The sequence below is a fragment of the Chlorocebus sabaeus genome, chromosome 2, assembly GCF_047675955.1.
Source record: "Chlorocebus sabaeus isolate Y175 chromosome 2, mChlSab1.0.hap1, whole genome shotgun sequence".
NCBI lineage: Eukaryota > Metazoa > Chordata > Mammalia > Primates > Cercopithecidae > Chlorocebus > Chlorocebus sabaeus.
Window position 1 is genome coordinate 100,387,392 of NC_132905.1, and position 16,800 is coordinate 100,404,191.

The following is a 16,800-nucleotide window of genomic DNA, read 5'->3' on the forward strand; positions in this document are numbered from 1 at the left end:
AAAAACAAGAAAGACCTCAAATTAACAACCTAACTTTAAACTTAAGAAACTAAAAAAGAAGAACAAACTAAACCCAAAGTTAGCAGAAGTAAGGATTAGAGCAGAAATAGAAAACAGAAAATCAAGAAAGCCAAAAATGGTTTCTTTGAAAAGATCAACAAAATTGACATTTTAGTTATATGGACCAAGAAAAAAAGAAGACACAGATTACTAAAATCAGAAATAAAATCGGAAACATTACCAATTCTACAGTAATAAAAAGCATTTAAAAATACCATGAACAATTGTATGCCAACAAATGGAAAAACCCAGAATAGACAAATTCCTAAAATCACAAAACATATCAAGACTAATCATGAAGAAATAGAAAATCTGAGTAGACCTATAGCTAGTAAGGAGATTGATTAAGTAATAAAAGATCTATTGACAAAAACCTGATGGCTTCACTGGTGAATTCTACCAAACATTCAAATAACTAACACTAATCATTTTTAAACTTTTTCAGAAAATTGAAGATGAGGGAAAACTTTCAAACTTACTCTATGAGGCAAGCATTATCCTGATACTGGAGCCAAAGACACTACAAAAACAGAAAACTACAGACCAAGATCCCTTCTGAACACTGATGCAAAAATCCTCAACAAAATACTAGCAAACTGACTTCAGCAGCATATTAAAAATACTACATAGCATTATAAAGTGGGGTTTACTTCTGGAATGTAAGGATGATTCAATATATGAAAACAATCAATGTAATACACCGTATTAATGGAATGAAGGTGAAAAAACACATGTGATCATCTCGATGCAGCAAAGGCATTTGGAAAAATTCAGTACCCTTTAATGATTAAAGAAAAAAACAACTAGGAATAAAAGGAAACTACTTCAACATAATGAAGTCCATATATGAAAATCCGCAACAAACATCATAGTAGTGAAAATCTGCAAAAGCTTTTTGTGATAAGATCAGAAACACAGCAAGGATGACTACTTTTGTCACTTCTACTCAACACAGAACTGGAAGCTCTTAGAGCAATTAAGCAAGAAAAAAAGGATTCTAAATTGGAAAGAAATAATTAAAATGATCTCTGCCAATGATATAATCTCATATGTAGAAAGGCCTAAAGGTTCCACAAAAAAAGCACTAATAAATTTAGCAACGTAGCAGGATACAAGGTTAACACACAAAAATAAGTTGCATTTCCATACACTCACAATGAACAATTTGAAAAGGAAATCAGGAAAACAATTCCATTTACAATAGCATCAAAAATATTTAGGAATTAACCAAGGAGATGAAAGACATAAAATGAAAAATACAAAATATTGAATTGAAAACATCGAACAATACAAAGAAATTAAGTGGAAAGACATCCTATGTTCATGGATTGGAAGTCTTAATGTTAAGATATCAGTACTACTCAAAGCCATCTACAGATTCAAGGCAATCCCTATCCAAATTCTAATTATGGTTTTTGCAGAAAGACTTACTTATTCTAGAATTCATATAGAATCTAAAGACACTCTGAATAAACAAAGCAATTTTGAAAAAGAAAAACCTATAAGACATTTCTCCAAATAAGATATACAAAAAGTATACACCTTTGAAAAATGAAAGCAAAATAGGGGCATTCTTAGATAAGCAAATTTTGTTGTTGGCTGACATCACCATAAATACTAAACAAAGTCCATCAGACTGAAAGCAAGTGATCCCGATGATAATTTTTTAAAATTTTTAAGTTCTGGGGTACATGTGCAGGATATGCAGGTTTGTTACATAGGTAAACATGTGCCATGATGATTTGCTGCACTTATCAATCAATCACCTAGGTATTAAACCCAGCATGCATTAGCTATTTTTCCTAATGCTCTCCCTCCCCCAGTGTCCCCCTCAACAGGTCCCAGTGTGTGTTGTTCCCCTCTGTGTGTCTATGTGTTCATAATGTTCAGCTCCCACTTATAAGTGAGAACATATGGTGTTTGGTTTTCTGTTCCTGCGTTAGTTTGCTGGGAATAATGGCTTCTAGCTTCATCCATGTCCCCGCAAAGAACACGATCTCATCCTTTTTATGGTTGAATAGTATTCCATGGTGTAAATGTACCACATTTTCTTTATCTAGCCTGCCATTGACAGGCATTTGGGTTGAGTCCATGCCTTTGCTATTGTGAATAGTGCTGCAATGAACATACAGGTGCATGCATCTTTGTAATAGAATAATTTATATTCCTCTGGGTATATACCCAGTAATGGGATTGCTGGGTCAAATGGTATTTCTGGGTCTAGGTCTTTGAGAAATTGCCACACTGTCTTCCACAATGATTGGACTAATTTGCATTCCCATGATTACTGTAAATGCATTCCTGTTTCTCTGCAGCCTCGCCAGCATCTGTTGTTTTTTGACTTTTTAATAGTTGCCATTCTGACTGGTGTGAGACAGTGGTATCTCATTTGTGGTTCTGACTTGCATTTCTCTAATGATCTTTTTTATTACAAAAGGATTAGATATTGAGCTTTTTTCCATATATTTGTTGGCCACATGAATGTCTTCTTTTGAAAGGTGTCTATTCATGTCCTTTGCCCACTTTTTAATGAGGTTGTTTTTTTCTTGTAAATTTGTTTTAAGTTCCTTGTAGATTCTAGATATTGGATCTTTGTCAGATGAATAGATTGCAAAAATTTTCTCCCATTCTGTGGGTGGTCTGTTTGCTCTGATGATAGTTTATTTTGCTATGCAGAGGCTCTTCAGTTTAATTAGATCCTATTTGTCAATTTTCTTTTGCTTTTGTTGCAATTGCTTTTGATGTTTTCATCATGAAATCTTCGTCCATGCCTATGTCCTGAATGGTATTGCCTAGATTTTCTTCTAGGGTTTTTATAGTTTGGGTTCTACATTTAAGTCTTTAATCCGTCTTGAGTTAATTTTTGTATAAGGTGTAAGAAAGGGGTCCAGTTTTAACTTTCTGCATATGGATAGCCAGTTCTCCCTGCAACATTTATTAAATAGGGAATCCTTTCCCCATTGCTTGTTTTTGTCATGTTTGTCGAAGATCAGATGGTTGTAGATGGGTGATCTTACTTCTGGGTTCTCTATCCTGTTCCACTGGTCTATGTGTCTGTTTTTGTACCATTACCATGCTGTTTTAGTTACTGTAGCCTTGTTGTATAGCTTGAAGTCCAGTAGCATTATGCCTCCAACTTCGTTCTTTTTGCTTAGGATTGTCTTGGCTATATGGGCTTTTTTTGGTACCATATCAATTTCAAAATAGCTTTTTTTTCTAATTATGTGAAGCATGTGAATGGTAGTCTAATGGTAATAGCATTGAATCTATAAATTACTTTGGGCACTATGGCCATTTTCACGATATTGATTCTTCCTATCCATGAGCATGGAATGTTTTTCCATTTGTTTGTGTCTTCTCTGATTTCCTTGAGTAGTGGTTTGTAGTTCTCCTCAAAGAGGTCCTTCACTTCCCTTGTTAACTGTATTCCTAGGTATTTTATTCTCTTTGTAGCAATTGTGAATGGAAGTTCACTTATGATTTGGCACTCTGCCTTGTCTGTTGGTGTATAGAAATGCTTGTAACTTTTGCACATTGATTTTGTATCCTGAGACTTTGCTGAAGTTGCTTATCAGTTTAAGAAGCTTTTGGAGGCTGGGCTGGTGGCTCACACCTGTAATCCCAGCACTTTAGGAGGCCAAGGCAGGCAGATCATGAGGTCAAGAGATCAAGACCATCCTGGCCAACATGGTGAAACCCTGTCTCTACTAAAAATACAAAAATTAGCCAGGCGTGGTGGTGCATGCCTGTAGTCCCAGCTACTCAGGAGGCTAAGGCAGGAGAATTGCTTGAACCTGGGAGGCGGTGGTTGCAGTGAGCTGAGATTGTGCCACTGCACTCCAGCCTGGCAACAGAGCGAGACTCTGTCTGAAACAAACAAACAAACCTACCTTTTGGGCTGAGACAATGGGGTTTTCTGGATATAAGATCATATCATCTGTGAACAGAGACAGTTTTACTTCCTCTCTTCCTATCCGAATCTCCATTATTTCTTTCTCTTGCCTGATTCCCTTGCCAGAACTTCCAATATTATGTTGAATAGGAGTGGTGAGAGGGGGCATCCTTGTCTTGTGCCGGTTTTCAAGGGGAATGCTTCCAGCTTTTGCTCATTCAGTATCATATTGGCTGTGGATCTATCATAAATAGCTCTTATTATTTTGAGGTATATTCCTTCAATATCCAGTTTATTGAAAGTATTAGCATAAAGGGATGTTGAATTTTATTGAAGGCCTTTTCTGTGTCTGTCAATATAATCATGTGGTTTTTGTCTTTAGTTCCATTTATGTGATGAATTACGTTTATTGATTTGCATATGTAGAACCAGCCTTGCATCCCAGGGATGAAGCTACCTTGATCATGGTGGGATAAGCTTTTTGATGTGTTGCTGGATTTGGTTTGCCAGTATTTTATTGAGAATTTTTGTATGAATGTTCATCAGTCATATTGGTCTGAAGTTTTGTTTTTGTTTTTTTTTTTTAATCTCTGCCAGGTTTTGATATCAGGATGATGCTTGTCTCATAAAATGAATTAGGGAGGAGTCCCTCCTTTTCTATTGTTTGGAATACTTTCAGAGGAAATGGTACCAGCTCCTCTTTGTACCTCTGGTAGAATTCAGCTGTAAATTCTTCTGGTCCTGGGCTTTTTTTGGTTGGTAGGCAAGTGATTCAGTCTTGGGAGGGTCTGTGTATCCAGGAATTTATCAATTTCTGCTACGTTTTCTAGTTTATGTGCATAGAGATGTTTGTAGTATTCTCTGATGGCTGTTTGTATTTCCGTGGGGTCAGTGGTGATATTCTCTTTATCATTTTCATTGTGTCCATTTGATTATTCTCACATTTCTTTATTAGTCTAGCTAGCAGTCTATCTATTTTATTATTTTTTTCCTGGATTCGTTGAGTTTTTTGAAGGGTTTTTCACGTCTCTATTTCCTTCAGTTCTGCTCTCATCTGAAGGGGTGGCCTGCCCCTCCACACCTGTGGGTATATCTCGTCAGGTGGGACGAGAGACTGAGAAAAGAAATAAGACACAGAGACAAAGTGTACAGAAACAACAATGGGCCCAAGAGACTGGTACTCAGCATACCAAGGACCTGCACAATCAAAATGGAACTCAAGATTAAGAAACTCACTGAACACCACACAACTACATGGAAACTGAACAACCTGCTCCTGTATGACTCCTGGGTAAACAATAAAATTAAGGCAAAAATCAAGAACTTATTTGAAACTAATGAGAACAAAGAGACAATATACCAGAATATCTGGGATGCAGCTAAAGCAGCATTAAGAGACAGTAACAGTCTGATCTTTCTTTTCCCTACACTAATCTTGGTTATTTCTTGTCTTCTGCTAGCTTTGGGGTTTGTTTGCTCTTGGTTCTCTAGTTCTTTTAGTTGTGATGTTAGGATGTCAATTTGAGATCTCCCTAGCTTTTTGAAGTGGGCATTTAGTGCTATAAATTTCCTCTTAATGCAGTGAGCTGTAGGGGGCCATGGGACCCAATATGCCCTTTGTAGTGTCCCCCACCTCCTCACCGAAGAGGAAAAGTTCGGGACTGGCCTCCTGAACTCCTGAGATGCACCTCAGGGATGTGTATTTTAAATTAGGGGTGCTGGGGTAAGGAGACATCAGAAAAGCTCTTTCTAGCCCAGCCAAGTCTAGCCTCCTTCCTGCAAGGTTTATATCCTGGGGGCTTTGGGCTATTTTCCCAAGGAGAGCGCAAGCCTCATCCTTGTCTCTCTGCTCAACATCCAGCCCTGTGTAAAAGCTCTAGGCTTGCCTCATGCTAACTTGCTTGAATAATGTGTATTTTCTGCACTCCTTCAGAGAGAGGCCGGCCGTTTTCTCCCTAAATGCAGTGAAAGGAGGTTGTGCCATTGTCGTGCCTGCCAGGTTGCTGGTGGACATGGCTGTGAGGGTCATAATTAAGGGGGGTCTCAAGACGGAGAGGCCAGGCATCCCTTGTGCTCACCCACCTGGTCCCCAAGGCAGCCCAGTTCTTGGTAAAGAAATACCGCCAGGGAATATCTGGGCTCTTGTGGGACAGGGCTAGTGGAACCTACTTGGGAGTCTCAATTGTGGGCAGAAAGTAATATCTATGTGTAGAAGTTCCCACTGGATGAAGGGCCAGTGCAATCTTCCTCTGATACCCAAACACTTCCATCTATCTGCAATTACAAAAATCTGATTTGTGTCTGCACAAGATAAGGGTGGAATCCTTAAATTTAAGAACCCCAAAACAAAAGCAAACAAACCCAGGTGTCTCCCACAACTTCCTAACAAGAGTCTCCAAACCCTCTCCAGGGTCTTGGCTTGTAGGCTCAAGGGTCCCCATCTTGCCTTGGAGACCAGGATGGGGCCTCACAGGGCAGAGCTGCAGGGAACAGTAATGGGCCCATGGGGCTCACAGGGTGTCATGCTGTGGAGACAAACTGTCCATAATGGAGATACCCAAGTAGGGCCCCAGCCAGCCTGGGGGGTTTTCCTTGTTGGTTACAAGAGAAGCAGGGTCTGGCTGAACAGGCCTGGGGCCCTGCAGAGGTGGGGAGCTGGAACAGTGGGCAAGAGAGAGCCAGAGCTTGACAGAGTGCCAGGGGAGCCCAGGATCACCCACTCTCCACTTCCCTCCTCACTGCTCCCTTTACCCAGGCAGAGGCATGGGGTCAGGAAAGCACAAAGCCCAGGGCTTCACAGCCCAATAGCCTTCCTGCTCTGTCTGTCCCCGCTGGTGGGTACAGGTGGGGTATGGCCAGATACTGCCTGGGGGCCCAAGGCCTTACCCCCCGCAATCCAATTATTAGATGATGATTCCTCCTCTTGGTAGCAGGAAAGTCTGGCAATTGTGTTGCTTGTACTTCTGGCAGGGACAACAGCCCCTGCAGAGGATGGTCCACGGGGTCCAGAGATGGTGGGTTCTCGCAGCCCAACTTCTCAACAGCACCTTCTCGCTGCAAGTCAACAAATGGGGTCCTCAGCTTGGCCCCAGAGTCTCCACCCTGAGAGACCAACACTGCTAGCAGGGACAGATTTGCAAAGTGGCTGTGGCCCAGAATCTTGCGGATCAAACGGACAAACTGATGGAGCACAGAAAATTCCGTGGCTGAACTGGGCCATGGAAATGGCAGCCTGGGCAACAGGTTCATGAAAACAGACTCTTCACACCTTGGTCCCGCCCTTCAGGTCTGAGCGAGCTCCACCTGCTCCTGGTCAAAGCTGGGGGCGGGTTTCCCCCACCTCCTTGCCCAAGCCCATCCCCTGTCTACCTGGGGATGCTGAAGGTAGCCTTTGGGGTAGGCCAGGCCTGTGCTGGCCACCAGGCTGTGGGGACTACCACCACCCACGCATGGAACTGGAAGGTGCCTCTGGGTGAGGGTGGGTCACACTCACCTAGGGATTGCCAGGAGAGGACAGTGGCATTTATAACTTGGAGCTAACGGCATTTCATTAGAGGAGACCCCCCCAGACCCCCTTTGGATGGTGGAGGAGCCCCCCTGTGCTCAGAAGCTGCCCTGGGAGTCCCTGAGGGATGGGGCTGGAGCCAAGCTCCTTGGAGGGCCAGTGTTCTCCCTGTCTGGTTTGGAAGCAGAGTAGGCTTCTGGGGACTTAGTCACCTTGGGATTCTCGGATCAATGTGGGCAGAGGAGGCTCTGGAAGGGCCGATTCAACTTTCGCCCGAGGCGGCAGAGCATCCTCTGGGGAGGAATGCAGGTGGCAGGCGGGGATCTGCATCAAGGGCAGCCCAGAGCTGCCCCCCGGCAGCAGCGCCCCTCCTGCCCCCCAGCTCACCGTCGCACCCTGGGCCTCTCAAGCTTGGCCTCCTGCTCCCCAGCCTGGAGCACGCACCAGGACCAGCCTTGCAGGGCCCAGCGCAAAAGAAAACATCACCCCTTGGCCAAAAGTAACCAAGAATTTCCAGACGGCGAGAGCTGAGCGAGAAGTGAGCACCTGGCCCTGGGGACTCCCCAGGTGGCAGGAAGAAGTGGCCTCGCTGGGACCCCTCTGGCCGCTCCCAGGCCCCTCTCACCACCCCGTCTCTCGGGCATCACAGCTGTGGTTCCTGCCTCTGCCCCACCCAGCCTCGGGCCCTGTGAGCCTCTGGGCCTCCCACACTGCCTGGGACAGGCAGGACTTCCTGTTTTACCCACGACTGTTCTGAGGGCACAGAGAGACGCTGAAGAGCCTGAGGTTTCTGAGATGGAGACCACCGAGCACCGTGAGCGCAGTGTACACTGGTAATGGGGCTGGTGGCCCAGGTGCATCATGGACAGGCACGTGACTGCCCCGACCATTGGCAGCTCCCCTTCCTGGTGATTGGCTTAGGGAAGAGCAGGTGACCCAACCCACCGGAAGTCCCCTGTAGAGTGGCCGGAAGCCCCTGGGGAAGCCTCCCTGTCGCGGGGGCACTGGGGATCCACGTTCGTTGCTTGCGTTCCCTTTTGATGGCGCTGGGGCGCTGTTGCTGTGCTTTTTTTTTTTTTTTTTCCTGAGACGGAGTCTCGCTCTGTCGCCCAGGCTGGAGTGCAGTGGCGCGATCTCGGCTCACTGCAAGCTCCGCCTCCGGGTTCAAGCGATTCTCCTGCCTCAGCCTCCCGAGGAGCTGGGACTACAGGCTCCCGGCACCACGCCCGGCTAATTTTTGCATTTTTAGTAGAGACGGGGTTTCACCGTGTTGGTCAAGCTGGCCTCCAACTCCTGACCTTGTATCCGCCTGCCTCGGCCTCCCAAGCTGTGCTCTTTTTATTGAACGCAGGCCCTCTTGGTGGCTCAGAGCCCCCGGTAGTGCCCTCGGAAGCCGCATGTGCTGGAGGCACATTGGAGGCGAGGATCCTGCAGCTGCGACTTGAGTCGCATGGGGCACGGAGGCCGCGCTGGAGCCCCCAGAGCTGGCTCGGGTTCCGAGTTCTGACCGAGTTGCTTTTTCCAGGAGGGCTGCCAGCATTGAATGTTCACCTGGTGGTCAGGCGCATCCCGGGAAGCAGGCCGAGGCCACCACACCCTTGCAGGGTCACCCCAGCCAACCAGGTGTTACCTGCATGGATGAGGAACGCATTTAAAGAAGAGCAGTGTTTTCCAATGATGCTGGATAAGGCTTTGTTTTTTAAAGGTAACGGATGCTTTAAGGGTGCCCCAGGGTAATTTCTGTAGCCAGGGTTCCCTCCGGGTTAGGGTCTACACGGCCATGGCGGGCTGCAGTGCACGCTTTATCACTGAGAACTGACTCCTAAGTGACTGTTAACAAGAGTCCATGGGGCCAGTCAGCTTACACACAGGCCTAATATAGCAGAAAGAATGATGCAGGCTGTTAAAACAGCCTTTAGAAAGAGGTTTTCAATTTTTCACTCACAAAGCAAATCAAGCTTCCTAATTAGCTACAACACGGCTGGAAAGCTCAGCTCCTACTAGGCCGCAAGCCCTTGCTGTCTGCTTTCTTGTGTGACCATCTCTGTTACGGGAACGGCTTGGCTGTTTTCTAATCTCACTCGTGTTCAAAGAACTCGTGGCAGGCAGTGGTAACCATGGCAACAAAGGCCATAAATTCCTGGAAGTCGCATTCGCCATCTCCATCACTGTCCAGTGTTTCCATAACTTTGTCCACAACCTCTTGCTCTTTGATTTCCTAAGAGAGATAAAAGAAGTTGCCAACTTTGTTTTTAAATGGAATTTTGGACCATCAAAACATGATTAAAAGTTGAGTGACTCTGATAATTTGTGTCTGAAATAAGCTGAGAACATCAAATGCAAAATATCAGGAAAGGTGTCTCATGTGACCAGGGGCTGTTGTCCAAGTAGAAGTCTCTGGGGGTCAGTGTCTGGCCCTGGGCTACTGGAAAAGGCTGAATGGAACAGCCAAGAGGTGAAAAACTATAGGTTGTTATCTTACTTAAAATACCTGAAAAAAATAAAAAAAATAAAAAGATCATCCAGATCAGCCCTAGCAAATGTCTTGAAATAAAAATAAACTTTTGGCCCTCCTAAACTTTTCATGGGTTCTGTGTGTGGAAGTCCCTGTCTTAAAGACTTCCAGTGGAACGTAATGTTTTGAAAGTCTTCTTTGTTGCTGAAGTAACTCTTGGGAACGTCCTAGATTTGTTAACCCTGTATTCTTTTTCCCACTTGAATTGCTTTCTAGGTGTCATGAAACTTCTTCCTGACAGTTCTGCCTGACGTTGGAGCTGAATGAATGGCGTGGCTATTAAGTGATGTACAAAGCCTCAGAGGAACAACCACAGTGCAGGGCTATAAATATAGTGGGAAATATTTGGGTATTGAACACTGATGAAGAGCAGAGTAACAATTCCCCGGGACAGGAAGGCTTGGCCTGAAGAAGTCAAGTGTGATGTATAACAGCCACCTTGGCTATAAGACACACAGGGGTCGGGCATGGTGGCTCACACCTGTAATCCCAGCACTTTGGAAAGCTGAGACAGGAGGATCACTTGAGCCCAGGAAGTTTGAGACCAGCCTGGGCAACACAGGGAGACACCATCTCTACAAAAAAAAAAAAAAAAAATTTTATCTGGGTGTGGTCCATATGCCCATATTCCCAGCTACTTAGGAGGCTGAGGTGGGAGGATTGCTTGAGCCTGGGAGGTTGAGGCTGCAGTGAGCCAAGATTGCACCACTGCACTCCAGCCTGGGTGACTAAGCAAGACCTTATCTCAAAAACAAATAAACAAAACATACAGAAGATTGTAACTCCACGGGGGTAGGGGTGGGGAGGCACCTGTGGATGGGCAGGAGCAGGGCACTAACTTCAATTACATTATAGATCTGCTTCTGAACTGAAATTACCTTGATAAAACCAGGCAGCAAATGTTCGTGATGCCTTCAAATGCTTACCATGAATTATTTATCATTTACAAATTGAGATTCACACATGCTAAGCTTTTTCTAGTATAAAAATAATTAATAATAGCTACTATTAGTTGAACTTTCACTATATGTTAAGCATTTAAGCACTGTCCCGTTTCATCCTCACAACAGCCCTTGTTCAGAAGAACCTGGGACTTTCAGTTCAAGTCAGAAGGCAGGATTGGTGGAACTAGAAAACAGCGTGTGTGAGTGGGACTGCTGCCACTCTGTGGACTTGAATGCCTGAGAAAACCAGCCCTGGAATCAGACGTGGGGATGCCCCCTGCAAGCTTGCAGGCCTGTCTGCTCCACTCTGAACCATTCACAGTGGTGCGGTGTTTGGTGGAAGTGCGGACAGGAGAACCAGCCAGCCCCCCTCCCCCTGCCCTGAAAACACGGACTGCTGGGCTGCTGGAGCCCAGGTCTTGCTGTCTTGCACTGAGAGGCTTGGCCAGCTTAGGAGGGCAGCTCCCCATTCCCATGCAGCAGAGCCCTGCCCTAGTATTTATGCTGGAATCAGGACTTGGTGAGGCACTAGTGCACTGGCTCATTTTCTGGTCATTTCTTCCTTTTGTGATTGCTCATATCAGTGACCCAGGAAGCCCTTCATTGCATCTCACATGTGCACACCACCGGTGCTTCACTCTGGCTCAAGGCATGCCTCAAGCCAGCCTTGGTTCTAAGAGAGCATCAGGTACCGGGGGGATCACAGGTCACTTCCATGAGGGCATGAGGTGGGCAGTAAAGACAGGTGGGTCTGATCCAAGGACAGCAGAGAGAGTGGGTAGGAAAAGGAGTCCTAATGCAAGGGTCTGGACATACTTCCACCCCAAGCCACACCAGGAACTGCCTGAAGAACAGGGCTCGCCAGGAACCCTCGTACAGCTTCCTAAAGTAGGGGCCCCAACTAAAGACAGTTCCTCACCAACATATGTTACTCTGCGGAGCCTCCTGCAAAGCCCCAGGGCTTCCAAAGGATGTGTACAGACCCCTGTCACGCCCTCAGTTAAGCCAGTCATGGTCATTCATCCATGTGCCAGGGTGGGTGCCCCAGGGCAGAAGCCATGACTGTCATGCCTGCATATCTCACCGTTCTTAATTAGTGCCCAGTCAGTGTTTACTGAGTGAAAGTCTGGCATGTCTTATCGCCATAGTAAATACTAAACATCTAGCTAAGCCAAAATACATCCTTTTCCTAAAAACTTTCCCAAAGCTTATTTTTAAGTTTCCTTTTATGTTCACTTTGGCCCATGGTAAGTAATGAGTCCAGCATTATTTGGGAAGCTTTGGCCTTTGGGACCTTGATGCACCGATTGTACACAAGATGGTTGATAAGGACATGAAAACAAGGGGCCCATATGAGCCAGTCCCACACTGAGGGTTCCGTTACTCAAACAAGTTTGCAGAAGCAGCCCAGGAGTCCTGGAAGGAAACTGAAATCACCTTCAGTGCAGCTGAGAAGATAAAGCCAGTGTACCGGTGGCTTTTTAAGAGGAGATGGAGAAAGTGTCAAGTGTAAAAAGCAAGACTCACCTCTAAGAAATGGGAAAGCTCATTGTTGATGAGCTCCTTCAGTTCGGATTTCTTCAGCTTGTGCTTGTCTCCCTCCCTTCCAGAATATTGGTGGAAAACGTCGATGAGGGCCACCATGGCTTTCTCCAGCTCAGACATCCTAGGGGCTCGCAAAGGAAAGATGCCTTCTCATCTATACCTCATCATAAAACATTTCACAGGTTATCAATACAGACCTCAACCCAGACAAGGGGGATGGACTGGCCCTGGCACTCTTTTCAAGCTCAGAACAGCAGGCATGACCTGGAGGGGCATTCTGGGAATTTGTATCTTTATCAATCCTTCCACCTGCCTCTTAGACAGATGTGAGCCTGCCTTCTCTGTCTCTGTGGGCCACAGGGATATATTCCCATGCCCTCTGGCTTCTGGTTGGGTTGGTCCAACAGGGAATCTAGCAAAAATACAGATGCAGAGCAGCAAAGGAATTCAGGGGTTAAATTTCTGCTTCCTCCCCACAGGGTCCCTCTGTTCTTGTAAGGCTCCAAGATGAGGTGGTAGAGTGCAGGTGAGCAAACCATCGACTACAAGCTGTTAAAATTAATCTGAAAGTAAGACAGTGACTAGGAGCAAAACAAGAAGACAAAAATCAATAGCATTCCTATATTCTATCAATAAAGAAATAGAAAATCCAGTGCAAAATATCCTATTCATATAGAAATAGCATGTGATCTAAGACTACGTTTAGGAAGAAAAATGCAGGTCCTTCCAAGAGATTCGGAGGAACATAAAATGTAGGAAGTTTTTCCTTTAAATTCATATGTAAATTTAAATCATTTTTAATAAAAATTATGGAATTTTTTTTTGGATGTGTGACATGACAAAAACAGCTGTAAAATTCATCTGGAAAAATAAATATGGTAGAATTGCCACAATCTTTTTGAAGAATAACAGTGAAAGTTATTTGATCTACCAGGAAAAAAAATGTATCCTAAGTTTAACTGATTAAATGCGTGTGGTTCTGTCGCAGGGAGGGACAGAATGCAGCAGAAAGCTGAGCTGCTGAGCCTGCATTCTATCTCCAGTGTAGGGAAAGGTTGGTTCATTCACTGCAGTGACTGGGACGGGGGCAGGAATAGCTGTTTCTCTGAAGCTGTCAAAGTAAGAGCCCTCCGACCTCCCTCACAGCAAGTACCTTACGTCACAGCCTACAAACCGAGGAAATATCTCATCAGTCTGGGAATGAGGCGCCTTCTACAAAGGATGCCTTGTCAGTTGTCTCACAAAACAGATGGGCAGGCCGAGAAATTTACCAGCTTTTGGCCTTGAGTTCTAATCATCAAATAAGAACATTTGCACTGTTATAATTAAAAATAAATTAATAAATCAAGTAGTGTTGAAAAATCATTCCCATGTTGACTATATGACTTACATCTTAAAAATAATTTGGAATTAGATGTTTAAATTTTTATTTATTTCTGATCCTCCAAAGGAAACAGGATTGAAGATTTTTTTGTGCTGGCCAGATCTTTGCTAAAGGCATTCTATTAATAATCAGTGTACTTTATTTTGCTCTTGAGTCCCTAAAAATTTGATAATTCATAAATAGAACAGTTAAGATGGATTAAAAATTTAATATTTCATGCTTTTCTTATTCTTTGCACTCAAGTTTTCAATTATTGATATATGTGTGTGTGTTTTTTTTGAACAAAACAAAACAAAACAAGACACTTTTACATCATTCTGATGCTCCTCAAAGTCCATGATGATTTGGGGAAAAGGAGGTTAAATTGTTTTTCTATCAATTATGACTAATGGGATTATTACAAAGGAAAGGCATAAAACATGTATTCCATATATTAGAACACTAATAGAAACCACTAGAAAATATGGTTTTCTTCATAACCACACTACAAATCAATTAAAAAATTCTTGTTAAATTTTTCCCTTTGACTTAAGAAATAGTTGATGGTTTATAGTTTATCTTTTAAGAGAAGGAAATAAATATCCGTTTCTTTCTCACATTCTCTGAATGTCCTACATTAATCTTTTAATATTGAGAACAAGAGAACATTTGAACTTTAACTCCTTAGAAAGACACGTTACCTAGCGTGTGAGGATCCCTCTAGGGGTTCGACCTCCCTAAGAAACTGTGAGACTGAAGAAAGTTAAAATCCACCAAAACCCCAATTTCTTTGACCCAATTTATTTGTAACTGTTACATAATTTCTGAGTGGCGTCCTGGGGCTGTGGTCACCCTGGCATTTCAAACTGAGGGAAACTGGAAAACTGAAGAGTTACTTACCCAGGGCGGTGGAAAAAGTAACAAGGAGAAAAGGGATTTATTTAGGATATGGACTAAACTAGCATTAGGTTCTCCATCATTTCCAGCTGCAGTGGGAAGCAAAATCTTTACTCTTCAAATAGTTACAGGAGAGGCAGTATTTGTAGCACCACTGGGAAAATGTCAGCAATCACTTCTGGGCCACGAGACCTGAGGTTTCTCTGATTTATGGCTGAACACCTCTAGCTGCCTAGGGCTGACGCAGTCGGGTGTCCACAAAGCAGCAATAATGTAGAGATTAAAACACATCATCCTATTGACGCTTCTGAAGTGCTGCCAATTGTCCTAAAGGGGCTTTTTAAGCTACCATTTAGTTTCTACCCCTCCATTCCCTTCCACCCAAAAGAAAACAACCATTTCTTCCTGAGCGTCCTCTTGGCCTGGCTCTTTCTCACCTCTTCCTTGTCTCACCCCTTCCTGGTCTCCTTGCTGCAGGCCTCGTCTCTGCTGCGGGTCCTGGGCGGCAGGTCTGGTGGGCAGAGGCAGCCTCTTATTCCGTCTGCCCAGGGAGGACGGATGAACCCTGGTGCAGCCCACTGCAGGCCGTGGCAGCCAATGGGGGCTGAGGGCGGGGGTGGCAGGGCTGCCAGGCCTGCACACAGGGCTGCATTGACCAAGTAGCCCCGGGGACTTGCTGGGAGCCAGGATTGCACATGGGCTGAGGAAGAAAAAAGGGCCTGTAGGGCAGGAAGTGGGGAGTCAGCTTTTTGTGTGATTTATTTATTACATGAATATTGATGCTCCCCTAAAGGCAAGGTTGGGGGTAGGGAGAGGAGAGACACTTGGATTAATTGATTCAAACAAAGCAAATGCGCAGCCAAGAACAAGCAGTTTCCAAGTACAGGCTGAGCGTAGGAGATTAAGTGGCCTGCAAGCCGGTTTCTAATGGAGAGGCCCCTGGAGCTTCTCTCCTCTGCCAGCCTCCACGTCTGGCCCCACCGGGCGTGAGGTTCTGTGGACAGTAGTGCTTGTCTGTGGTCAGCCCTGGGCTCAACGGGGCTGCCTCAGAGAAGCTGCTGAACCCAGTGTCTGCAGGGACTAAAAAGGGTGGTACTTTTAGGGGAAAACATGATGTGTGGATTGTATCCCAAGGCCTTTCCCTCCATCCCAGGGTGGAAGGTCACAGACTGTCAGAGTTGGACAATGCCTTAGAGATGTCCTGTTCGAATGCTGTTTTACAGAGGCGTGTGGACGGTGTGCCCCTTGCTGAAGGCTCCAGCCAGCCTGAAGAAGAAGTCCAGCTGTCCCCTCAACTTGTCGACCTGAGCCTCTGAACACGGGGGCCAGTTTGTGGGTTCTTCCTCACAAGAGTGAAGAAGTAGGTGTTCCTTCTGACAAATTACACAAAAGCATTGGCCCAAACTCTACAAACGTGTCCATGGTCCCCAACCGATGCCTGACCCAGCATCAGGTCCTTTTCCCAACCCAGTTTTGAAGTGGCCGTGAAAGGGTTTCCCACGAGATATCTGCGTACACGGCTTTTTTGCTGTCATTGCTTTATCTAGGAAGTCTCTGCCATTCAGGATCTATAAGTGTGCCCTGGAAATAGCACAGGGCTGAGAGCTGTGGTCTTGCGTGGGTCAGCCTGCCCCAGGCTCCTGTGAGGAACAGCCTGAGCCGGTTGGTTGGCCCTCACTTCCTCTTCGGCTTCACCACCCCTGGCTGTGGTCTCTGCTGAAGGATCCGCACAGGCTTGCTCTGTGAAGCACAGAGCTTGCCCAGGCCCAGGGAAGGTACAACTGTGCTCTGTGCCCCTTCCTCGCTCAGATGTTGGAGGGACCATTCCGGTGAGTGCTGACCACTTCCCCAGAGTGGCAGCCTGAACTCTGGATTCACCCTTCAGTAGCCATAGAAAACGCTCCAGCCTGCTCCTGCAGGGGTTAAAAACAGTTTGAAACCCACTCATGCAATGACCGTACACCTGTGCCTGGGACACTGCGTTCAGCAGGAGGGCCCAGGCGGGCCTGCCCTCCGCACACCACAGCTTCCTGGGATGGCAAGTGCTGGGCAGTGGGTCCACCCTGTTCCCAGGTCTCG

At 45.4% G+C, this 16,800-nt stretch overlaps 1 protein-coding gene across 2 annotated transcripts; it reads right to left on the minus strand.

Annotated features, from left to right (window-relative positions):
• Positions 1-9,134: 9,134 nt before the first annotated feature.
• Positions 9,135-16,181, minus strand: S100B (S100 calcium binding protein B). Of its 2 annotated transcripts, none has more exons than XM_007971257.3 (3): positions 15,159-15,675; positions 12,444-12,582; positions 9,135-9,675 (listed from the first exon to the last, which is right to left on the minus strand). In XM_007971257.3, the coding sequence occupies exons 2-3, from the start codon at positions 12,579-12,581 to the stop codon at positions 9,535-9,537; spliced, it is 279 nt and encodes a 92-aa protein (XP_007969448.1). In that variant the 5' UTR covers position 12,582; positions 15,159-15,675; the 3' UTR covers positions 9,135-9,534. The 2 variants fall into 2 exon arrangements, with proteins under 2 accessions (XP_007969448.1, XP_037840913.1); XM_037984985.2 differs by having other exon boundaries at positions 9,535-9,675; positions 12,444-12,589; positions 15,159-16,181.
• Between the last annotated feature and the right edge of the window lie 619 nt (positions 16,182-16,800).